This window comes from Salvelinus alpinus, chromosome 12 (genome assembly GCF_045679555.1).
Source record: "Salvelinus alpinus chromosome 12, SLU_Salpinus.1, whole genome shotgun sequence".
In the NCBI taxonomy this organism is placed as follows: domain Eukaryota; kingdom Metazoa; phylum Chordata; class Actinopteri; order Salmoniformes; family Salmonidae; genus Salvelinus; species Salvelinus alpinus.
The window spans coordinates 45959607-45986445 of NC_092097.1; the positions used below are offsets into that span (position 1 = coordinate 45959607).

General features: G+C 43.8%; 1 protein-coding gene across 7 annotated transcripts in view; it reads left to right on the top strand.

The window, feature by feature from the left end:
• LOC139536232 (vitamin D3 receptor B-like) overlaps positions 1 to 26839 on the top strand; it is a 105841-nt gene that overhangs the window by 56639 nt on the left and 22363 nt on the right. For all 7 annotated transcript variants that reach the window (XM_071336564.1, XM_071336565.1, XM_071336568.1 and 4 more), the window contains 5 exons: positions 8532 to 8679; positions 17271 to 17401; positions 19491 to 19687; positions 20631 to 20730; positions 23892 to 24075. In XM_071336564.1, coding sequence (XP_071192665.1) covers positions 8532 to 8679; positions 17271 to 17401; positions 19491 to 19687; positions 20631 to 20730; positions 23892 to 24075 — 760 coding nt within the window. The remainder of the gene's footprint in view (positions 1 to 8531; positions 8680 to 17270; positions 17402 to 19490; positions 19688 to 20630; positions 20731 to 23891; positions 24076 to 26839) is intronic.

The window sequence follows — 26839 nt, forward strand, 5'->3', positions numbered from 1 at the left end:
AGTAAGACTAGCTGTTTGCCATTGGCGTTGGCTAATGGGGATCCCCAGTAAGACTAGCTGTTGCCATTGGCGTTGGCTAATGGGGATCCCCAGTAAGACTAGCTGTTGCCATTGGCGTTGGCTAATGGGGATCCCCAGTAAGACTAGCTGTTGCCATTGGCGTTGGCTAATGAGGATCCCCAGTAAAACTAGCTGTTGCCATTGGCGTTGGCTAATGGGGATCCTAATAAATCTAAGCTTCAATAGATGTTTCTCAAATATCTTTATCAAACACATATTATCACGCTTTACATTTGTATGTATAGAGCATCCATGTAATCTTATTGATTGTGATCTAAAAGGCAAAACTGATCCTGCTCTGTCATGCTTGATACATATAGCCCCATATGTGTTTTGGAGGAGTTTAGCACCCAGGCTTTCAGACACCTCACTTTGCTGCAAGTGGTGATGGAGAGCTCTGTCAAAACAGCTTACATTATTCAGCTTGCCTCCTTACCTCATTGCTCGTGATTTGTAAGCGTGTTTATATTCACATCAGTACAGTATTGAGATTGTCTCCCCTCTATCCCTCCTTCCTCCATCCCTCCTTCTCTGCCTCTGCTTTATTTTCACTCTGAGGTGGTGGTGGAGGAAACGCTACCCCTGCGTTGGGGATACTACCCCTGCTACTCTTGCTGCGGTGGAGATGCTACTCTTGCTGCGGTGGAGATGCTACTCTTGCTGCGGTGGAGATGCTACTCTTGGTGCGGTGGAGATGCTACTCTTGCTGCGGTGGAGATGCTACTCTTGCTGCGGTGGAGATGCTACTCTTGCTGCGGTGGGGATGCTACTCTTGCTGCGGTGGGGATGCTACTCTTGCTGCGGGGGATGCTACTCTTGCTGCGGTGGAGATGCTACTCTTGCTGCGGTGGACTCTTGCTGCGGTGGAGATGCTACTCTTGCTGCGGAGTAGCATCTCCACCGCAGAGATGCTGAGATGCTACTCTTTCGGTGACATGCTTTTTTCCCCCCTCCCGGAGATTCTTAAGTGAAGTAGATACTCTGTGCACTATGTAATCAAATGTAACTCTTTGTCGTGTAATCCGTTGGGTAATATTCTAAGCCCCCAGGCAGACGAAGACACTGGAGTTCACCTCTCCACTGTGTCAATCGACGACTCCATGATAATGGCAGTATAGATACAGGCCGTTTTACTGACAAAATGTCAACACAGCCTACATAAAGTGGCCTCTTACCTTCTTACCCTGTTTTTAGTCTTTATTTGGAGGACAAAGATTTGGCCTTTGAAAAATGTTTGCATCATGTCCCTCTACACACATAGTTAAGCTGGAAATGACATTTGTTCAGAAATGTGAGTGGAGGTCCATGGTATTAAGGGTTAGGCCATCAGAAACATGTTATACAAAATGTGGATCTGGGTTTTGAGTCACCACGGCCTAACAAGTCAATTACTGCGTTCTGAAGGTATCGAACCACCTCAGAGGTCTAAATTCAATTCAATTTTTTTCCTGTAGTCTTTGATTTAATCAGGAGAAAAACAACTCTCAACTGTTGCTGAAAAGGTTTCTGGCAAACGTGACTTGCCTGTGGGATATTGGCAACTGGTGGCCTGTGACACTGTTCTGCGTTGACTATAAGATTTTGGGCAAGAAATAAGACTCGTTACTTCAAACAATTTGCACCTGGAAATGTACTACCTTCTTCTCTGACACACACACACACACACACACACACACACAAACACCAGTGGCATAGCCAGAAATATAGGTAAAGCAGCGAATTGCTGCAATTTTACACATTTTGCCATGGGGCAATGACAATGTGTAGTTTTATAGCTAATCTCATGCTATTCTACACATTCTGCTATTAGGCTGATAGAATATTTTGCTGTTTTGAAGCTAATTGAAGCTATAAATATACATCTGTTGACTGATAAAAGCTCTGGATTATGAGCTATCTTGTTTGCTAAATTAACAAATGAAATTTGCAGTGGCATGGTGCATATAGCCATAGAAGCACAGTGACATATGCTTCAATGTAGTCATATTCATGAATTATTGGTGGTGTGGCTTTCAGTTAATTATTTTTGGCAACCCATCTCGTGAGAGTGAATGTTATTCCAGTTCACCTGTTCTGATATATTTCATAAAATATGACAAACCCAGTGCACTGCTTGCTATGCATTCAATCCTAAGGTGTTTGCATGTTTAGTTAAAAATACAAGTAATGTCCCCTTTGGAACATAAACAAATAAAGAGCATAAAAAAATATAGCTCCCATGCCTACACCCCTGACACACACACACACACACACACACAACCTTTGATATTCTTGTCTGTTTGTGCTACAAGCTTGGCACACCTGATTTGGGGTGTTTCTCCCATTCTTCTCTGCAGATCCTCAAGCTCTTTCAGGTTGGCTGGGTAGTGTTGCTGCACATCTATTTTCAGGTCTCTCCAGAGATGTTCGATCGGGTTCAAGTCCGGGATCTGGCTGGGCCATTCAAGGACATTCAGAGACTTGTCCCGAAGCCACTCCAGTGTTGTCTTGGCTATGTGCTTAGGGTCATTGTACTGTTGGAAGGTGAACCTTCACCCCAGTCTGAGGTCCTGAGAGCTCTGGAGCAGGTTTTCATCAAGGATCTCTCTGTACTTTGCTCTGTTCATCTTTCCCTCAATCCTGACTAGTCTCCAAGTCTCTGCCGCTGAAAAACATCCCCACAGCATGATGTTGCCACCACCATGCTTCACAGTAGGGATGGTGCCAGGTTTCCTCCAGACATGACGCTTGGCAGTCAGGCCGAAGAATTCAATCTTGGTTTCATCAGACCAGAGAATCTTGTTTCTCATGGTCTGAGAGTCTTTAGGTGCCTTTTGGCAAACTCCAAGCGGGCTGTCATGTGCCTTTTACTGAGGAGTGTCTTTCGTCTGGCCACTCTACCATAAAGACCTGATTGGTGGAGTGCTGAAGATGGGAGAACCTTCCAGAAGGACAATTATCTCCACAGAGGAACTCTAGAGCTCAGTCAGAGTGACCATTGGGTTCTTGGTCACCTCCCTGACCAAGGCCCTTCTACCCTGATTGCTAAGTTTGGCCGGGCGGCCAGCTCTAGGAAGAGTCTTGGCGGTTTCAAACTTCTTCCATTTAAGAATGTTGGACGCCACTGTGTTCTTGAGGACCATCAATGCAGCTGAAATTTACCCTTCCCCATATCTGTGCCTCGACACAATCCCTGTCTCGGAGCTCTACGGACAATTCCTTCCACCTCATGCGTTGGTTTTTGCTCTGATATGTGTGTGCCGTTCCAAATCATGTCCAATCAATTGCATTTACCAGAGATGGACTCCAATCAAGTTGTAGAAACTTCTCAAGGATGATCAAAGGAAACAGGATACACTTGAGCTCAATTTTGAGTCTCATAGCAATACATTTGCAAACATTTCTAAAAATCTGTTTTTGCTTTTGTCATTATGGGGTTTTGTGTGTAGATTTATGAGGATTTATTTAATATATTTTAGAATAAGGCTGTAACGTAACAAAATGTGGAAAAAGTCAAGGGGTCTGAATACTATCCGAAGGCACTGTGTATACAGGAGCCACAATGCAGCCACCGGAGGTCATAGGACAGATCACATACTGACTAATCCACTGGAGGTCATAGGACAGATCACATACTGACTAATCCACTGGAGGTCATAGGACAGATCACATTCTGACTAATCCACTGGAGGTCATAGGACAGATCACATTCTGACTAATCCACTGGAGGTCATAGGACAGATCACATACTGACTAATCCACTGGAGGTCATAGGACAGATCACATACTGACTAATCCACCGGAGGTCATAGGACAGATCACATTCTGACTAATCCACCGGAGGTCATAGGACAGATCACATACTGACTAATCCACTGGAGGTCATAGGACAGATCACATACTGACTAATCCATCTGAGGTCATAGGACAGATCACATTCTGACTAATCCACTGGAGGTCATAGGACAGATCACATTCTGACTAATCCATCTGAGGTCATAGGACAGATCACATTCTGACTAATCCACCGGAGGTCATAGGACAGATCACATACTGACTAATCCACTGGAGGTCATAGGACAGATCACATACTGACTAATCCATCTGAGGTCATAGGACAGATCACATTCTGACTAATCCACTGGAGGTCATAGGACAGATCACATTCTGACTAATCCACTGGAGGTCATAGGACAGATCACATTCTGACTAATCCACTGGAGGTCATAGGACAGTTCACATTCTGACTAATCCATCTGAGGTCATAGGACAGATCACATTCTGACTAATCCACCTGAGGTCATAGGACAGATCACATTCTGACTAATCCACCGGAGGTCATAGGACAGATCACATTCTGACTAATCCATCTAAGGTCATTGGACAGATCACATTCTGACTAATCCACCGGAGGTCATAGGACAGATCACATACTGACTAATCCATCTAAGGACAGATCACATTCTGACTAATCCACCGGAGGTCATAGGACAGATCACATACTGACTAATCCATCTGAGGTCATAGGACAGATCACATTCTGACTAATCCATCTGAGGTCATAGGACAGATCACATTCTGACTAATCCACCTGAGGTCATAGGACAGATCACATTCTGACTAATCCATCTAAGGACAGATCACATTCTGACTAATCCACCGGAGGTCATAGGACAGATCACATTCTGACTAATCCACCGGAGGTCATAGGACAGATCACATACTGACTAATCCACCGGAGGTCATAGGACAGATCACATACTGTCTAATCCACCGGAGGTCATAGAACAGATCACATACTGACTAATCCATCTAAGGACAGATCACATACTGACTAATCCATCTGAGGTCATAGGACAGATCACATACTGACTAATCCATCTGAGGTCATAGGACAGATCACATACTGTCTAATCCACCGGAGGTCATAGGACAGATCACATTCTGACTAATCCACCTGAGGTCATAGGACAGATCACATTCTGACTAATCCACCTGAGGTCATAGGACAGATCACATTCTGACTAATCCACCTGAGGTCATAGGACAGATCACATTCTGACTAATCCATCTAAGGACAGATCACATTCTGACTAATCCACCGGAGGTCATAGGACAGATCACATTCTGACTAATAAATCTAAGGACAGATCACATACTGTCTAATCCACCGGAGGTCATAGGACAGATCACATTCTGACTAATCCACCTGAGGTCATAGGACAGATCACATTCTGACTAATCCATCTAAGGACAGATCACATTCTGACTAATCCACCGGAAGTCATAGGACCGATTACATACTGACTAATCCACTGGAGGTCATAGAACAGATCACATACTGTCTAATCCATCTGAGGTCATAGGACAGATCACATACTGTCTAATCCACCGGAGGTCATAGGACAGATCACATTCTGACTAATCCACCTGAGGTCATAGAACAGATCACATACTGACTAATCCATCTAAGGACAGATCACATTCTGACTAATCCATCTAAGGACAGATCACATACTGACTAATCCATCTAAGGACAGATCACATACTGTCTAATCCATCTGAGGTCATAGGACAGATCACATTCTGACTAATCCACCTGAGGTCATAGAACAGATCACATACTGACTAATCCATCTAAGGACAGATCACATTCTGACTAATCCATCTAAGGTCATTGGACAGATCACATACTGTCTAATCCATCTGAGGTCATAGGACAGATCACATTCTGACTAATCCACCGGAGGTCATAGGACAGATCACATTCTGACTAATCCACCGGAGGTCATAGGACAGATCACATACTGTCTAATCCACCGGAGGTCATAGAACAGATCACATACTGACTAATCCATCTAAGGACAGATCACATACTGACTAATCCATCTGAGGTCATAGGACAGATCACATTCTGACTAATCCACCGGAGGTCATAGGACAGATCACATACTGACTAATCCACTGGAGGTCATAGGACAGATCACATACTGACTAATCCATCTGAGGTCATAGGACAGATCACATTCTGACTAATCCACTGGAGGTCATAGGACAGATCACATTCTGACTAATCCACTGGAGGTCATAGGACAGATCACATTCTGACTAATCCACTGGAGGTCATAGGACAGTTCACATTCTGACTAATCCATCTGAGGTCATAGGACAGATCACATTCTGTCTAATCCATCTGAGGTCATAGGACAGATCACATACTGACTAATCCATCTGAGGTCATAGGACAGATCACATACTGACTAATCCATCTGGAGTCATAGGACAGATCACATACTGTCTAATCCACCGGAGGTCATAGAACAGATCACATTCTGACTAATCCACCTGAGGTCATAGGACAGATCACATTCTGACTAATCCATCTAAGGACAGATCACATTCTGACTAATCCATCTAAGGACAGATCACATACTGACTAATCCATCTAAGGACAGATCACATACTGTGTAATCCATCTGAGGTCATAGGACAGATCACATTCTGACTAATCCACCTGAGGTCATAGAACAGATCACATACTGACTAATCCATCTAAGGACAGATCACATTCTGACTAATCCATCTAAGGTCATTGGACAGATCACATTCTGACTAATCCACCGGAGGTCATAGGACAGATCACATTCTGACTAATCCACCGGAGGTCATAGGACAGATCACATACTGACTAATCCACCGGAGGTCATAGAACAGATCACATACTGACTAATCCACCGGAGGTCATAGGACAGATCACATTCTGTCTAATCCATCTGAGGTCATAGGACAGATCACATTCTGACTAATCCATCTAAGGTCATTGGACAGATCACATTCTGACTAATCCACCGGAGGTCATAGGACAGATCACATACTGTCTAATCCACCGGAGGTCATAGGACAGATCACATTCTGACTAATCCACCTGAGGTCATAGAACAGATCACATACTGACTAATCCATCTAAGGAAAGATCACATTCTGACTAATCCATCTAAGGACAGATCACATACTGACTAATCCATCTAAGGACAGATCACATACTGTGTAATCCATCTGAGGTCATAGGACAGATCACATTCTGACTAATCCACCTGAGGTCATAGAACAGATCACATACTGACTAATCCATCTAAGGACAGATCACATTCTGACTAATCCACCGAAGGTCATAGGACAGATCACATACTGTCTAATCCACCGGAGGTCATAGAACAGATCACATACTGTCTAATCCATCTGAGGTCATAGGACAGATCACATACTGACTAATCCACCGGAGGTCATAGAACAGATCACATACTGTCTAATCCATCTGAGGTCATAGGACAGATCACATACTGACTAATCCACCGAAGGTCATAGAACAGATCACATACTGTCTAATCCATCTGAGGTCATAGGACAGATCACATACTGACTAATCCACCGGAGGTCATAGAACAGATCACATACTGTCTAATCCATCTGAGGTCATAGGACAGATCACATACTGACTAATCCACCGGAGGTCATAGAACAGATCACATTCTGTCTAATCCATCTGAGGTCATAGGACAGATCACATTCTGACTAATCCACCGAAGGTCATAGAACAGATCACATACTGTCTAATCCATCTGAGGTCATAGGACAGATCACATTCTGACTAATCCACCGAAGGTCATAGGACAGATCACATACTGTCTAATCCACCGGAGGTCATAGAACAGATCACATACTGTCTAATCCATCTGAGGTCATAGGACAGATCACATACTGACTAATCCACCGGAGGTCATAGAACAGATCACATACTGTCTAATCCATCTGAGGTCATAGGACAGATCACATTCTGACTAATCCACCGAAGGTCATAGAACAGATCACATACTGTCTAATCCATCTGAGGTCATAGGACAGATCACATTCTGACTAATCCACCGAAGGTCATAGGACAGATCACATACTGACTAATCCACCGGAGGTCATAGGACAGATCACATACTGTCTAATCCATCTGAGGTCATAGGACAGATCACATACTGACTAATCCACCGGAGGTCATAGGACAGATCACATACTGTCTAATCCATCTGAGGTCATAGAACAGATCACATACTGTCTAATCCACCGGAGGTCATAGGACAGATCACATACTGTCTAATCCACCGGAGGTCATAGGACAGATCACATTCTGACTAATCCACCGGAGGTCATAGGACAGATCACATACTGACTAATCCACCGGAGGTCATAGGACAGATCACATTCTGACTAATCCACCGGAGGTCATAGGACAGATCACATTCTGACTAATCCACCTGAGGTCATAGGACAGATCACATACTGTCTAATCCACCGGAGGTCATAGGACAGATCACATACTGTCTAATCCATCTGAGGTCATAGGACAGATCACATACTGACTAATCCCACTGTGTGCTTTTCAGGTCAATGGTCACAAATATTAATTTTTCTCTCTTTCCCTCTCTCTCTCTCTTTCTCTGTAGTGATGGAAAATACGGCTGTGAGTACCTCCACTCTGGCCAATGAAGAGTTTGACAGAAACGTACCGCGGATCTGCGGTGTGTGCGGGGACAAGGCCACCGGTTTCCACTTCAATGCCATGACCTGCGAGGGCTGCAAGGGTTTCTTCAGGTACGGACACACAACACACACACACACACACACACTCCTGGCAACAACAAGCCATTTTGTTGTGGGTATACACAGCCTTATCTCGCTGTCGCTTTTTCTTTCCCTACCCCTCCCTCCCACACACACACACACACACACACACACACACACACACACACACACACACACACACACACACACACACACACACACACAGAAAGCTACTTTACGCACAGTCGTCCACGCTTACATAAGAGCACGCACAAACATACTGTGTCATACTATGCATGCTTGTTCAAGCGCCCAGACATGCATACATTTACAGTTCATCACACACTGAAGTACACACACTCAAGTACATACACGTACTGTACACTCAATTATTTAAAGTAAGATGCACCAAATGACCTCTCCTCTATGTGTGTGAATGTGTGCATGTCTGTTTTCCTGCATGGGTACATTTTGCCACAGCTCATGTGTAACACCTCTTCTCAGAGTAGAGCAGGCAGGCCCGTTGCCCTAGCGACTCCAGACTCCACACAGACACAGCTTGTAAACATGCTGCTGGAGAGCCATTCATTTTCTTCCTTCAGACAAGCCTGCGTCAACACAGTTCATGTATAAAGACAAAGAGTGAAAAATAAGTATTCTTTCCATACTTACAGTGGGGCAAAAAAGTATTTAGTCAGCCACCAATTGTGCAAGTTCTCCCACTTAAAAAGATGAGAGAGGCCTGTAATTTTCATCATAGGTACACTTCAACTATGACAGACAAAATTAGATTTTTTTTTTTTTTGATTTTTAATGAATTTATTTGCAAATTATGGTGGAAAATAAGTATTTGGTCACCTACAAACAAGCAAGATTTCTGTCTCTCACAGACCTGTAACTTCTTCTTTAAGAGGCTCCTCTGTCCTCCACTCGTTACCTGTATTAATGGCACCTGTTTGAACTTGTTATCAGTATAGAAGACACCTGTCCACAACCTCAAACAGTCCCACTCCAAACTCCACTATGGCCAAGACCAAAGAGCTGTCAAAGGACACCAGAAACAAAATTGTAGACCTGCACCAGGCTGGGAAGACTGAATCTGCAATAGGTAAGCAGCTTGGTTTGAAGAAATTAACTGTGGGAGCAATTATTAGGAAATGGAAGACATACAAGACCACTGATAATCTTCCTCGATCTGGGGCTCCATGCAAGATCTCACCCCGTGGGGTCAAAATGATCACAAGAACGGTGAGCAAAAATCCCAGAACCACACGGGGGGACCTAGTGAATGACCTGCAGAGAGCTGGGACCAAAGTAACAAAGCCTACCATCAGTAACACACTACGCCGCCAGGGACTCAAATCCTGCAGTGCCAGACGTGTCCCCCTGCTTAAGCCAGTACATGTCCAGGCCCGTCTGAAGTTTGCTAGAGAGCATTTGGATGATCCAGAAGAAGATTGGGAGAATGTCATATGGTCAGATGAAACCAAAATAGAACGTTTTGGTAAAAACTCAACTCGTCGTGTTTGGAGGACAAAGAATGCTGAGTTGCATCCAAAGAACACCATAACTACTGTGAAGCATGGGGGTGGAAACATCATGCTTTGGGGATGTTTTTCTGCAAAGGGACCAGGAAAGAATGAATGGGGCCATGTATCGGGAGATTTTGAGTGAAAACCTCCTTCCATCAGCAAGGGCATTGAAGATAAAACGTGGCTGGGTCTTTCAGCATGACAATGATCCCAAACACACCACCCGGGCAACGAAGGAGTGGCTTCGTAAGAAGCATTTCAAGTCCGTGTTGCCCAGCAACAGCCCCAAAACATCACTGCTCTAGAGAAGATCTGCCTGGAGGAATGGGCTAAAATACCAGCAACAGTGTGTGAAAACCTTGTGAAGACTTACAGAAAACGTTTGACCTCTGTCATTGCCAACAAAGGGTATATAACAAAGTATTGAGATAAACTTTTGTTACTGACCAAATACTTATTTTCCACCATAATTTACAAATAAATTCATTAAAAATCCTACAATGTGATTTTCTGGATTTTTTTCCCTCATTTTGTCTGTCATAGTTGAAGTGTACCTATGATGAAAATTACAGGCCTCTCTCATCTTTTTAAGTGGGAGAACTTGCACAATTGGTGGCTGACTAAATACTTTTTTGCCCCACTGTATGTCCCAGCAACCCTTGGCTTACACTTTGTTTTCAGGCAGGTGTGTGTGTGCGCGTGTTTACAGATGTAGGATATTAATTTGATCACCCTATTGCAGGAGAATGTTCCTGCAATGCAGGAAATGTAAAACGTGTGTTGTATTTGAGATTTAAAAAGGCTTCTGAACTTTTTAATTTCCACTTTGACATTTCAGACTTGATTTTCCCTTACGAAAAATGTATCAACCTCTACAAAAATGTCCATTATTTATAATCCACATAATAATTCACATTTCCTGTTGCTGCAGGATTATTTTCCTGCCGTAGCGAACTGGCTCAAATTAAGATCCTACATCTGTCTGTGTGTCAGAGAAGGAGGAAGCAGATATTTCTTAACATATTTACAGTAATTACATGTGTGTGTGGGGGGGGATATATGCGGTGGGGTCCGTGTGCATGTCCGTGTGTGTGTGTGGGGGGGGGGGATATATGCGGTGGGGTCCGTGTGCATGTCTGTGTGTTTGTGTGTGTGTTTGTGAGCGCACGCGTTTGACTTTTTCCACATGTGGTGTTACAGCCTGAATTGAAAATGTATCACATTTAGATTTTTTGGTCGCTGGCCTCCACACCATACCCTATAATACCAACGTGGAATTATGTTTTTTCGACATTTTGCACACAAAGCTGAAAAGTCTTCAGTCAATAAATATTCAACCCCTTTGTTATAGCAAGCCTAGATAAGTTCAGGAGTAAAAATGTGCTTAAGTTACATAATAAGTTGCATGGCATCACTGTGTGCAATAATAGTGTTTAACATGATTTTTGAATGACTACCTCATCTCTGTACCCCACAAATACAATTATCTGTAAGGTCCCTCAGTCCAGCAGTGATTTTCAAACATAGATTCAACCACAAAGACCAGGGAGATTTTCCAATGCCTTGCAAAAAAGAGCACTTATTGGTACATGGGTAAAACATTGAATATCCCTTTGAGCTTGGGGAAGTTATTCATTACTCTTTGGATGGTGTATCAATACACCCAGTCACTACAAAGATACAGGCGTTCTTCCTAACTCAGTTGCCGGAGAGGAAGGAAACCGCGCAGGGATTTCACTATGAGGCCGATGGTGACTGTAAAACAGTTACAGAATGTAATGGCTATGATGGGAGGAAACTGAGAATGGATCAACAACATTGTAGTTACTCCACAATACTAATCTAAATGACAGAGTGAAAAGAAGGAATCTTGTACAGAATACAATTATTCCAAAACTTGCATCCTGTTTGCAACAAGGCACTAAAGTAATACTGCAAAAAATGGGGCAAAGCAATTAACATTTTGTCCTGAATACAAAGTGTTATGTTTGGGACTAATCCAATAAAACACATTACTGAGTACCACTCTCCATATTTGTAAGCATATTGGTGGCTGCATCATGTTTTGGGTATTTGTATGTATTAGGGATTCCCATTAGATGTTGCCAAGGCAGCAGCTACTCTTCCTGGGATCCAAGCACATTAAGTCACTTACACTACATATATGATACTGTTTTATCTTTTTTATATATATAACAGTATTACACATCTACATACAGTTGAAGTCGGAAGTTTACATACACTTAGGTTGGAGTCATTAAAATTTGTTTTTCAACCACTCCACAAATTTCTTGTTAACAAACTATAGTTTTGGCAAGTCGGTTAGGACATCTACTTTGTGCATGATACAAGTAATCTTTCCAAAAATTGTTTACAAACAGATTATTTCACTTATAATTCACTGTATCACAATTCCAGTGGGTCAGAAGCTTACATAAACTAAGTTGATGGTGCCTTTAAACAGCTTAGAACATTCCAGAAAATGATGTCATGGCTTTAGAAGCTTCTGATAGGCTAATTGACATCATTTGAGTTAATTGGAGGTGTACCTGTGGATGTATTTCAAGGCCTACCTTCAAGCTCAGTGACTCTTTGCTTGACATCATGGGAAAATCAGAAGAAATCAGCCAAGACCTCAGAAAAAAAATTGCCGACCTCCACAACTCTGGTTCATCCTTAGGAGCAATTTCCAAACGCCCGAAGGTACCACGTTCATCTGTACAAACAATAGTATGCAAGTATAAACACCATGGGACCATGCAGCCGTCATACCGCTCAGGAAGGAGACGCGTTCTTCTGTCTCCTAGAGATGAACGTACTTTGGTGCGAAAAGTGCAAATCAATCCCAGAACAACAGCAAAGGACCTTGTGAAGATGCTGGAGGAAACAGGTACAAAAGTATCTATATCCACAGTAATATAGAACATTTGTGGGCAGAACTGAAAAAGTGTGTGCGAGCAAGGAGGCCTACAAACCTGACTCAGTTGCACTAGCTCTGTCAGGAGGAATGGGCCAAAATTCACCCAACTTATTGTGGGAAGCTTGTGGAAGGCTACCCGAAACGTTTGACCCAAGTTAAACAATTTAAAGGCAATGCTACCAAATACTAATTGAGTGTATGTAAACTTCTGACCCACTGGGAATGTGATGAAAGAAATAAAAGCTGAAATAAATCATTATCTACTATTATTCTGACATTTCACATTCTTAAAATAAAGTGGTGATCCTGAATTCCTGATTCTACCTGGATTATGTTGGAGAGGCTTCCATTGAAGAACACCCTCTGTGTTCTGTTAGACAGGTAACTCTTTATCCACAATATAGCAGGGTGTGTAAAGCCATAACCTGTTTTTCCAGCAGCAGACTATGATCGATAATGTCAAAAGCCGCACTGAAGTCTAACAAATCAGCCCCCACAATCGTTTTATCAATCTCTCGGCCTATCGTTAGACATTTGTGTAAGTGCTGTGCTTATTGAGTATCCTTCCCTATAAGGATGCTGAAAGTCTGTCACTTTGTTTACTGTAAAATAGCATTGTATCTGGTCAAACAATTTTTTCCAAAAGTTTACTAAGGGTTGGTAACAGGCTGATTGGTCAGCTATTTGAGCCAGTGAAGGGGGCTTTACTATTCTTAGGTAGAGGAATGACTTTAGCTTCCCTCCAGGCCTGAGGGCGCACACTTTCTAGTAGGCTTAAATTGAAGATGTGGCAATATTGTCCGCTATTATCCTCAGTAATTTTCCATTCAAGTTGTCAGACCCCGGTGGCTTGTCATTGTTGATAGGTGAAAAAATAGTCTCTTCCACACTCACTTTACAGAATTCAAAAGTACAATGCCTGTCTTTCATAATTTGGTCAGATACACTTGGATGTGTAGTGTCAGAATTTGTTGCCAATGATTTTTTTTTTTTTAAACATTCAATAAATGTGCAAAAATGTCAATGAATTTGCTTTGTCGTTAAGGGTTATTGTGTGTAGATGGGAGGGGGGGAAATTATATTTAATTGATTTCAGGCTGTAACACCACAAAATGTAGAATAAGTCAAGGGTTATGAATACTGTCTGAAGGCACTGTATGTCCTAACATATTTACGGTAATATATGTGTGTGTTGCACTGATCATTGTAATGCCTTGAATATCTTTGTAGCATGACTCTCTCTCTCGCTCTTTCCCTCTGCATGCATGTGTGCATGTTTGTGCTTCTTTGAGTAGGAACCAGAGAAGAGATGAAGGACATCAATATTTATGGAATGACACCGTGATTACACATTTTGGTCACTAACTGATTGATAGTAGTGCCGGGACGATAAACTGGAAATAACCCACACCAACCGAACAGACCACTTATCGAGCACCTTATGCTGATATTGTTAAATAGAAGTAGCCTATACTAGAGAAATGTGAAGTTTTGAAATGAAATACGTCTGCTAATACAGTGGCTTGTGAAAGTTTTCACCCCCTTTGGCATTTTTCCTATTTTGTTGCCTTACAACCTGGAATTAAAATAGATTTTGGTGGGGTTTGTATCATTTGATTTACACAACATGCCTACCACTTTGAAGATTAAAAATATTTTTTATTGTGAAATAAGACCAAAAAAAACAGAACTTAAGTGTGCATAACTATTCACCCCCAAAGTCAATACTTTGTAGAACCACCTTTTGCAGCAATTACAGCTGCAAGTCTCTTGGGGTATATCTCTATAAACTTGGCACATCTACCCACTGGGATTTCTGCCCATTCTTCAAGGCAAAACTGCTCCAGCTACTTCAAGTTGGATGGGTTCCTCTGGTGTACAACAATCTTTAAGTGATACCACAGATTCTCAATTGGATTGAGGTCTGTGCTTTGACTAGGCCATTCCCCTTAAACCACTCAAGTGTTGCTTTAGCAGCATGCTTAGGGTCATTTGTCCTGCTGGAAGGTGAACCTCCACCCCAGTCTCAAATCTCTGGAAGATTTGCCTCAAGAATTTCCCTGTATTTAGCTCTATCCATAATTTTAGTCTCATCTGACCCGAGTACCTTCTTCCATATGTTTGGGGAGTCTTCCACATACCTTTTGGCGAACACCAAATATGTTTGCTTCTTTTTTTCTTTAAGCAATGTATTTTTTCTGGCCACTCTTCCATAAAGCCCAGCTCTGTGGAGTGTCCAGCTTAAAGTGGTCCTATGGACAGATACTCCAATCTCCGTTGTGGAGCTTTGCAGCTCCTTCAGGGTTATCTTTGGACTCTTTGTTGCCTCCCTGATTAATGCCCTCCTTGCCTGGTCCGTGAGTTTTTGTGGGCGGCCTTCTCTTGGCAGCTTTGTTGCAGTGTCATATTCTTTCCATTTTTTAAATAATTTACATTTACATTTTACATTTAAGTCATTTAGCAGACGCTCTTATCCAGAGCGACTTACAAATTGGTGCATTCACCTTATGATATCCAGTGGAACAACCACTTTACAATAGTGCATCTAACTCTTTTAAGGGGGGGGGGGTTAGAAGGATTACTTTATCCTATCCTAGGTATTCCTTAAAGAGGTGGGGTTTCAGGTGTCTCCGGAAGGTGGTGATTGACTCCGCTGACCTGGCGTCGTGAGGGAGTTTGTTCCACCATTGGGGTGCCAGAGCAGCGAACAGTTTTGACTGGGCTGAGCGGGAACTGTACTTCCTCAGAGGTAGGGAGGCGAGCAGGCCAGAGGTGGATGAACGCAGTGCCCTTGTTTGGGTGTAGGGCCTGATCAGAGCCTGAAGGTACGGAGGTGCCGTTCCCCTCACAGCTCCGTAGGCAAGCACCATGGTCTTGTAGCGGATGCGAGCTTCAACTGGAAGCCAGTGGAGAGAGCGGAGGAGCGGGGTGACGTGAGAGAACTTGGGAAAGTTGAACACCAGACGGGCTGCGGTGTTCTGGATGAGTTGTAGGGGTTTAATGGCACAGGCAGGGAGCCCAGCCAACAGCGAGTTGCAGTAATCCAGACGGGAGATGACAAGTGCCTGGATTAGGACCTGCGCCGCTTCCTGCGTGAGGCAGGGTCGTACTCTGCGAATGTTGTAGAGCATGAACCTACAGGAACGGGTCACCGCCTTGATGTTAGTTGAGAACGACAGGGTGTTGTCCAGGATCACGCCAAGGTTCTTAGCACTCTGGGAGGACGACACAATGGAGTTGTCAACCGTGATGGCGAGATCATGGAACGGGCAGTCCTTCCCCGGGAGGAAGAGCAGCTCCGTCTTGCCGAGGTTCAGCTTGAGGTGGTGATCCGTCATCCACACTGATATGTCTGCCAGACATGCAGAGATGCGATTCACCACCTGGTTATCAGAGGGGGGAAATAATGGATTTAATGGTGCTCCGTGGGATGTTCAAAGTTTCTGATATTTTTTAATAACCCAACCCTGATCTGTACTTATCCACAGCTTTGTCTCTGACCTGTTTGGAGAGCTCCTTGGTCTTCATGGTGCCACTTGCTTAGTGGTGTTGCAGACTCTGGGGCCTTTCAGAACAGGTCTATATATACTGAGATCATGTGACACTTAGATTGCACACAGGTGCACTTTATTTAACTAATTTTGTGATTTCTGAAGGTAGTTGGTTGCAACAGATCTTATTTAGTGGCTTCATAGCAAAAGGGTGAATACAAATGCAAATATTTTTGAATTTTTGGAAACAAGTGATTTTTTTCGTTCTACTTCACCAATTTGGACTATTTTGTGTTTGTCCATTACATGTAATCCAAATAAAAATCAATTTAAATTACAGGTTGTAATGAAACAAAATAGGAAATACGCCAAGGGGGATGAATACTTTTGCAAGGCACTGTATGTGCTTGCTGTCAAATGATAGGTATAACATTTTAAGTAGTAGTAGGAGTTTTGAGTAACTGTGATGCACATGAATGTTATAAATGTATTGTTCTATTTGTCATTATTGTAATAATTCAGCTCAGATGGTCATAGGTCATCCAGTATAACATGTGGCAAAAGGGTCACACTGCTTTCAGCACCATATTTAAGGACATTCATCACATTCCTCCATCTCTCTCTTTCTACTTCTCTCCCCCCGCCCCCACTCTCTCTCTTTCCTCTCCCCCTCTACAGACGCAGTATGAAGCGTAAGGCTAGCTTCACATGCCCCTTCAACGGCAGTTGCACCATCACCAAGGATAACCGCCGCCACTGCCAGGCCTGCCGGCTCAAACGCTGCGTGGACATCGGCATGATGAAGGAGTGTGAGTGTCCGTTCTGCACAGATGTAGGATTAGGTTCCCCTTCCCCAAATCCTAATGTCAGAAACTAAGGGGGAACAATGCAAAACTGACCTTAGATCAGTACCTAGAGGCAACGTCATTCCCACTCCTCCTTCCTACTCAACTCTTCTGTCAGAAATGCTTTTTCGTTTTGACTGTCAGAGGCTAGATCAGTGTTTCTTTAATCCTGGTCCTGGGGACCCGAAAGGGGTGCACATTTCATTTTTTGCCATAGCACTACACCCCTAATTTAAATAATCTACTCATCATTAAACCTTTGACTAGTAGAATCAGGTGTTTAGTACTAATCTGGTGTGTAGACCCCTTGGTTCTAGGACCAGGATTAAGAAACACATTATTAGAGGTGTAAGATCACACATAATATGATCACGCACACACAAAGGAAAATATCATTTGACTCTGAAGAGCACTACAGGGAGAAATGTATTTTCTTCCCATTGTTAGGCAACTGTTCTTAATAAGAAATGCACTAATTTCTCTCCCATGAGTGTCTGAATGATCTCTTGAATTTTGAATGATGTTTTGAACCATGGAAGATGTGTGTGTTGAGCAGAGAAAGCACTAAAGAGAGAAATTATCTTCTATCAGTCTGCTGTTAGGTAACTGTTAATGGGGTGTACTGGCACACTGATAATAACAGGAGATAATTCATCTCATGGAGGAAAATGGAATTTCAGTCAAAATAACTCCTTTGTTATTAGAAGTCAGTACGTGTCAGCTTTAAAACACAAATTAGCCTGCCAATAGCAATGACAAACAAACACATGCACACACACACACACACACACACACACACACACACACAGGAAAAAACCCACTGACCTTTGAACAAACAGGACTCGTATCACCTCACTGTCTAACCCAGGGGTCAAACATCCGGCCTGCGGGAGGGTCCAATCCGTACTGCGGGGGAGTCTAATCCCGCCCCCCGGGTGGTTTGAGTAAAAAACTAAACGAAGAGGAAACCTAACCAATTATTTGTGCGGCCCCACGGATCTCATTGAAGACCGAATGGGGCATCTGGGGCAAAATGAGTTTGACACCCCTGATCTAACCCCTCCCCCCTTCTTTTGTACCCATAGAGAGCAAGGCACACACCATATTTACCAATAGAAGCATTTGGACCCGGTCAAGACCTTCTAGGTCATTTCCCTCATAAGAATGTTTATAACATCCACCAGGAGTACTAGAGCATTCTGGGAGAGCCTGTACATTATGCTCCCTTTTGAACTTTAGACACCTGCGGATGTTTTCGCCACACTTCAAATGGACTCTGTTTTCAGTCTGTTAATAGAAGGTTTGGTTGTTCTTTTGTTTTCCCCATGAAATCCCGGTGGGTGTTTGAATTTGTATTTGAAGCAGTGAATTCCCAGAGAGTGAATTCACAGTCCTCCCAACACTGTACATGAATAGGAGCCAGTGCACTTATGCTGCTGCTGCTATGACAACAATCTGTTTTAGTGCGGAGAAGAGTGTGAGCTAATTCAGTGGCTGGAACAACAACAGGGGGAACAGAGTGGAGATAATGCTTTGTGTGTTGACGACAGGACGATGCATGTGCCACGCAACCTAGTCACGTTGTAGAACACACGCTGGCTCGCGCTTGTGTACACACACTGACACACACACATTTAAATACGCTCACTTTCTCAAACACACACACACACAACTTAAATACGCTCATTTTCTCAAACACAAACACACACACACAACTTAAATATGCTAATTTTCTTAAACACACACACACTTACATATGCTAGTTCAAACACACACACAGCATCTGCATTAACATCTCTATTTTGCCTATGTCCCAATCATTTCAGTCTCAAATAGTCTGTGTGGTATCTGCATTTCTCTCTGTCGCACCACTTCTTTCTTTAGCGTTCCTCCCTCCTCTGAAGCCTTCTTTCTGCTAATTCAATTAAACATGTTCTCTTTCTTTAACCCCTCTCTCTCCATCTCTCTCCCTTTCTCTCTCCCTCTTTCTTTCTCTCTCCCTCTTTCTTTCTCTCTCCCTCTTTCTTTCTGTCTCTCTCTCTCTACCTCCCAGTCATTCTGACAGATGAGGAGGTGCAGCGGAAGAAAGATCTGATCCAGCGGAGGAAGGATGAGGAGGCGCAGCGAGAGGCACAGAGGGAGGCGCAGCGACCCCGGCTGAGCGAGGACCAGAGCCAGGTCATCGCCACACTGGTGGAGGCACACCACAAGACCTATGACGACTCCTACTCCGACTTCAACCGCTTCAGGGTCCGTGTCCACTCCGTTACACAAGTTTCCACTCAATAATACCAGTGTTCAGTCTGTAACACCAGTCTCCACTCCGTTACACCAGTATTCACTCCGTAACACCAACCTCCAATTTGTAACCACAGTCTCCACTCCGTTACACAAGTATTCACTCTGTAACACCAGTGCCAACTCCATAACATACTCACTCCATACACTAATCTCTAATATTGTATTTAACACCAGTCTCCACTGTGTAACACCAGTCTCCACCCTGTAACACCAGTGCCAAGCTCGTTACATACTCCACTCAATCCAACTGGCCACAGGCATCAGTTCAACTTTTAGTTTCAATTTAGACTGGATTGCGTTGTCAACTAACGTGTGTGCCCTTTGTCCAATGGGATATCTGAACTTGAAGTTAAAGTATGCACTGTACATAAAGTTAGATTTAAGTTTATTGTCCTAGAACAGGAACATCTTAGCACACCTCATTCATTACATACACAAACCACAAGACAAACACAGCAGTAAACAAACAACAGTAAGAGTCAGACATGAATAGTTCCCCACACCGACACCTAAAGGAGGACACTACATACAGTTGTTCCTAATGGTGATAGGCCCTGATGTGACACTCCTCCCAAAGTGCGACGCGCTCCATTTAATTGTCCGATCGTAATGATGTAGACTATATTGAGTACACGTGGTCCTGTGTGGCTCAGTAGGGATAGCATGGCGCTTGCAACACCAGGATTCTTTTTGTAGGGGTTGATACAATTTTCATTAGGGAAAATCAAGTCTGACATTTCAAGCTTCAGAAGCCTTTTTAGTACTCAAATACACTACACGTTTGCATTTCCACTGTGCAGGACAATTCTTACTAACAAACAAATTAAGATCCCACATCTGTAAATGGCATATATTACTATATATATTATATTACATGTGTGTTTTCCTTTAGCCTCCAGTCCGTGAAGGCCCAGTGACACGCAGTGCAAGCAGAGCTGCTTCTCTCCACTCTCTGTCTGATGCCTCATCTGACTCCTTCAGCCACTCTCCAGGTAAACCACGCTCACAAAGTGAAACCCACGTCAGTGTGCTGCTAACAGCTCCTCTTCCTCCAATGTCCCTGTCCCCTTACTAGGCTCAAAACCGGTGGTCCTCTGATCGCAAACACAGGTGACCGCCCTCCTTGACAACATACCGATAGTTGTATTATAGGAAAGGATCCAATTCGAGAGCGCCATTTCAAGCTAGCTGTGGAGTGAGTTTTATGGCACATTCTTACCTCTGTTACACACACACAGACAGACAGAAAAATTTGCAAAATGTGAGAAATTAAGAATCAAAGGGTAAAGCTGACACACATAGAGGTGGTGAAGGAGATCTCACAGAGGGGGGAATGAAGGAGATCTCACAGAGGGGGGAATGAAGGAGATCTCACAGAGGGGGGAATGAAGGAGATCTCACAGAGGGGGGAATGAAGGAGATCTCACAGAGGGGGGAATGAAGGAGATCTCACAGAGGGGGGAATGAAGGAGATCTCACAGAGGGGGGAATGAAGGAGATCTCACAGAGGGGGGAATGAAGGAGATCTCACAGAGGGGGGAATGAAGGAGATCTCACAGAGGGGGGAATGAAGGAGATCTCACAGAGGGGGGAATGAAGGAGATCTCACAGAGGGGGGAATGAAGGAGATCTCACACAGAGCGGGGATGAAGGAGCTCTCACAGGGAGGGGATGAAGGAGATCTCACAGAGCGGGGATGAAGGAGCTCACACAGAGCGGGGATGAAGGAGCTCACACAGAGCGGGGATGAAGGAGCTCACACAGAGCGGGGATGAAGGAGCTCACACAGAGCGGGGATGAAGGAGATCTCACAGAGCGGGGATGAAGGAGATCTCACACAGAGCGGGGATGAAGGAGCTCACACAGAGAGGGGATGAAGGAGATCTCACACACTTATTGGTGTTATTTGCCATCAGTGACTGCTTCCTGTGTACTCGTATGTGTGATTGTGTGTGATTGTGTGTGATTGTGTGTGATTGTGTGTGTCAATCCTTCATGCTGTTTTACTCAGAATCCCCAGAGGTTTCTCTGGACCCCCTGCAGACCTTTCAGACCACTGTCTGCCAGGAGTTAACAAGAGATCATTAAGACAACCACTCATAATGGAGCCAACACACAGAGAGGCACGGCCCTCCCAGCCTGCGTCATGTCATTTTCTACCGTTTCCCCCCCCCCATTTCTATCATTCTTTCTTTTTTTCTCTCCCTCTCTTTCTCTCACTATTTATTTCTCTCTCTCATCTAAGTTGTTTTCGACGGTCATCGTGATCTCTTCCTCCACGAACAAACCTTGCTCATTCATTAGATTTAAGTGTGTGTGTGTGTGTGTGTGTGTGTGTGTGTGTGTGGTTTACCACATGTAAGTTTGTCTCTGACCGACAGGGATGTCTTTCTTGTGTTTTCATGTTTTCACTCCCTAGCCTTCTCTCTCTTCATGTTTTCACTCCCTAGCCTTCTCTCTCTCCATGTTTTCACTCTAGACTTCTCTCTCTCCATGTTTTCACTCTCTAGACTTCTCTCTCTCTCCATGTTTTCACTCCCTAGCCTTCTCTCTCTCTCCATGTTTTCACTCCCTAGCCTTCTCTCTCTCTCCATGTTTTCACTCCCTAGCCTTCTCTCTCTCTCCATGTTTTCACTCTCTAGACTTCTCTCTCTCTCCATGTTTTCACTCTCTAGCCTTCTCCCTCTCTCCATGTTTTCACTCCCTAGCCTTCTCTCTCTCTCCATGTTTTCACTCCCTAGCCTTCTCTCTCTCTCCATGTTTTCACTCCCTAGCCTTCTCTCTCTCTCCATGTTTTCACTCCCTAGCCTTCTCTCTCTCTCCATGTTTTCACTCTAGACTTCTCTCTCTCCATGTTTTCACTCCCTAGCCTTCTCTCTCTCTCCATGTTTTCACTCTAGACTTCTCTCTCTCCATGTTTTCACTCTAGACTTCTCTCTCTCCATGTTTTCACTCTCTAGACTTCTCTCTCTCTCCATGTTTTCACTCCCTAGCCTTCTCTCTCTCTCCATGTTTTCACTCCCTAGCCTTCTCTCTCTCTCCATGTTTTCACTCTCTAGACTTCTCTCTCTCTCCATGTTTTCACTCTCTAGCCTTCTCCCTCTCTCCATGTTTTCACTCCCTAGCCTTCTCTCTCTCTCCATGTTTTCACTCTCTAGCCTTCTCTCTCTCTCTCTCCATGTTTTCACTCTCTAGCCTTCTCTCTCTCTCTCCATGTTTTCACTCTCTAGCCTTCTCTCTCTCTCTCCATGTTTTCACTCTCTAGCCTTCTCTCTCTCTCTCCATGTTTTCACTCTCTAGCCTTCTCTCTCTCTCTCCATGTTTTCACTCTAGCCTTCTCTCTCTCTCTCCATGTTTTCACTCTCTAGCCTTCTCTCTCTCTCTCCATGTTTTCACTCTCTAGCCTTCTCTCTCTCTCTCCATGTTTTCACTCTCTAGCCTTCTCTCTCTCTCTCCATGTTTTCACTCTCTAGCCTTCTCTCTCTCTCTCCATGTTTTCACTCCCTAGCCTTCTCCCTCTCTCCATGTTTTCACTCCCTAGCCTTCTCTCTCTCTCCATGTTTTCACTCTCTAGCCTTCTCTCTCTCTCTCTCCATGTTTTCACTCTCTAGCCTTCTCTCTCTCTCTCCATGTTTTCACTCTCTAGCCTTCTCTCTCTCTCTCCATGTTTTCACTCTCTAGCCTTCTCTCTCTCTCTCTCCATGTTTTCACTCTCTAGCCTTCTCTCTCTCTCTCCATGTTTTCACTCTAGCCTTCTCTCTCTCTCTCCATGTTTTCACTCTCTAGCCTTCTCTCTCTCTCTCCATGTTTTCACTCTCTAGCCTTCTCTCTCTCTCTCCATGTTTTCACTCTCTAGCCTTCTCTCTCTCTCTCCATGTTTTCACTCTCTAGCCTTCTCTCTCTCTCTCCATGTTTTCACTCTCTAGCCTTCTCTCTCTCTCTCCATGTTTTCACTCTCTAGCCTTCTCTCTCTCTCTCTCTCTCTCCACTCTCTAGCCTTCTCTCTCTCTCTCTCTCTCCATGTTTTCACTCTCTAGCCTTCTCTGTCCGTGTTCCATTCCCTTTCCCCTTTTTCAGAAGAATCAATGGATACTAATCTGATGGGAATGTTTTTCTCCTATGAGTTTCTAACTCCCTTCCTCCCTCCATATAGAGTCTGTGGACACTAAGCTGATGAACTTCAGTAACCTGCTGATGATGTACCAGGACCAGGGTGGCAGCCCGGACTCTAACGACGACGACGGCTCCACGCTCTCCATGTTGCCCCACTTGGCCGACCTGGTCAGCTACAGCATCCAGAAGGTCATCGGTTTCGCTAAGATGATCCCCGGTTTCAGGTGAGTGTGTGTGGGGTGAGGGGGGTAAAGGGTGAGTGTGTGTGGGGTAATGGGTGGTTTGTGTGGGTGGGTGGGGTGAGGGGGTAAAGGGTGACTGTGTGTGGGATAATGGGGTGGTTTGTGTGGGTGGGGTGAGGGGGATAAAGGGTGAGTGTGGGTGGGGTAATGGGTGGTTTGTGTGGGTGAGGGGGTAAAGGGTGAGTGTGTGTGTGGGATAATGGGGTGGTTTGTGTGGGTGGGGTGAGGGGGATAAAGGGTGAGTGTGGGTGGGGTAATGGGTGGTTTGTGTGGGTGGGTGGGGTGAGGGGGTAAAGGGTGAGTGTGTGTGGGATAATGGGGTGGTTTGTGTGGGTGGGGTGAGGGGGATAAAGGGTGAGGTTCAAATTTAAATATCTCAGCAATTTAAGTCATGCCCCCCTCCGTTCTTGACTTTAACCGGATAAGTCTATTTAACAGAGGTATGGTGTTAGAATTTCTGTATCACAAATATAATTTGTTTTAACTTCTTATGGCTGCACCCCGCTACCGGGATCGATATGACAACAGCCAGTGAAAGTGCAGGGCGCCAAATTTAAACAACAGAAATCTCATAATTAAAATTCCTCAAACATACATGTGTTTTATATCATTTTAAAGGTAATCTTGTTGTTAATCCCACCAAAGTGTCCGATTTCAAATATGCTTTTCAGCGAAAGCACTACAAACGATTATGTTAGGTCACCATCAAACCACAATAAGCACAGCCATTTTTCCAGCGAAAGATAGCAGTCAGAAAAAGCAGAAATAGAGATAAAATGAATCACTAACCTTTGATTATCTTCATCAGATGACACTCATAGGACTTCATGTTACACGATACATGCATGTTTTGTTTGATAGTTCATATTTAGTTCATATTTATAACAAATTTATAACAAAAAATCTGAGTTTACATTGGCAAGTTACATTCACTAGTTCCAAAAACATCAAGTGATTTTGCATAGCCACATCGTTTCAACAGAAATACTCATCATAAATGTAGATGATAATACAAGTTATACACATGGAATTATAGATATACACTGCTCAAAAAAATAAAGGGAACACTTAAACAACACAATGTAACTCCAAGTCAATCACACTTCTGTGAAATCAAACTGTCCACTTAGGAAGCAACACTGATTGACAATAAATTTCACATGCTGTTGTGCAAATGGAATAGACAAAAGGTGGAAATTATAGGCAATTAGCAAGACACCCCCAATAAAGGAGTGGTTCTGCAGGTGGTGACCACAGACCACTTCTCAGTTCCTATGCTTCCTGGCTGATGTTTTGGTCACTTTTGATTGCTGGCGGTGCTTTCACTCTAGTGGTAGCATGAGACGGAGTCTACAACCCACACAAGTGGCTCAGGTAGTGCAGCTCATCCATGATGGCACATCAATGCGAGCTGTGGCAAGAAGGTTTGCTGTGTCTGTCAGCGTAGTGTCCAGAGCATGGAGGCGCTACCAGGAGACAGGCCAGTACATCAGGAGACGTGGAGGAAGCCGTAGGAGGGCAACAACCCAGCAGCAGGACCGCTACCTCCGCCTTTGTGCAAGGAGGAGCACTGCCAGAGACCTGCAAAATGATCTTCAATAAGAGCTTGGTTGAAAATCTGCCACCTCAGAAAAAAATTCAAACAGGAAGTGGAACTTCTCAGGTTTTTGCCTGCCATATGAGTTCTGTTATACTCAGACATAATTCAAACAGTTTTAGAAACTCCAGAGTGTTTTCTATCCAATACGAATAATAATATGCATATATTAGCAACTGGGACTGAGGAGCAGGCAGTTTACTATGGGCACCTCTGTGCACCTTTCATCCAAACTACTCAATACTGCCCCTGCAGCCTCAACCCTCAATACTGCCCCTGCAAGTTAACACACTTAGGTTGGTGTCATTAACTCGTTTTTCAACAACTCCACAAATTTCTTGTTAATAAACTATAGTTTTGGCAAGTCAGTTAGGACAGCTACTTTGTGCATGACACAAGTCATTTTTCCAACAACTGTTTACAGACAGATTATTTCACTTATAATTCACTGTATCACAATTCCAGTGGGTCAGAAGTTTACATACACTAAGTTGACTGTCCCTTTAAACAGCCTGGAAAATTCCAGAAAATGATGTCATGGCTTTAGAAACTTCTGACAGGCTAATTGACATAATTTGAGTCAATTGGAGGTGTACCTGTGGATGTATTTCAAGGCCTACCTTCAAACTCTTTTTTGCTTGACATCATGGGAAAATCCCCAAAAATCAGCCAAGACCTCAGAAAAGAAATTGTAGACCTCCACAAGTCTGGTTCATCCTTGGGAGCAATTTCCAAGCGCCTGAAGGTACCACGTTCATCTGTACAAACAATAGTATGCAAGTATAAACACCATGGGACCACACAGCCGTCATACCGCTCAGGAAGGAGACGCGTTCTGTCTCCTAGAGATGAACGTACTTTGGCGTGAAAAGTGCAAATCAATCCAAGAACAACAGCAAAGGACCTTGTGAAGATGCTGGAGGAAACAGGTACAAAAGTATCTATATCCACAGTAAAACGAGTCCTATATCGACATAACCTGAAAGGCCGCTCATCGAGGAAGAAGCCACTGCTCCAGAACCGCCATAAAAAAGCCAGACTACGGTTTTCAACTGCACATGGTGATCGTACTTTTTGGAGAAATGTCCTCTGGTCTGATGAAACAAAAATAGAACTGTTTGGCCATAATGACCATTATGTTTGGAGGAA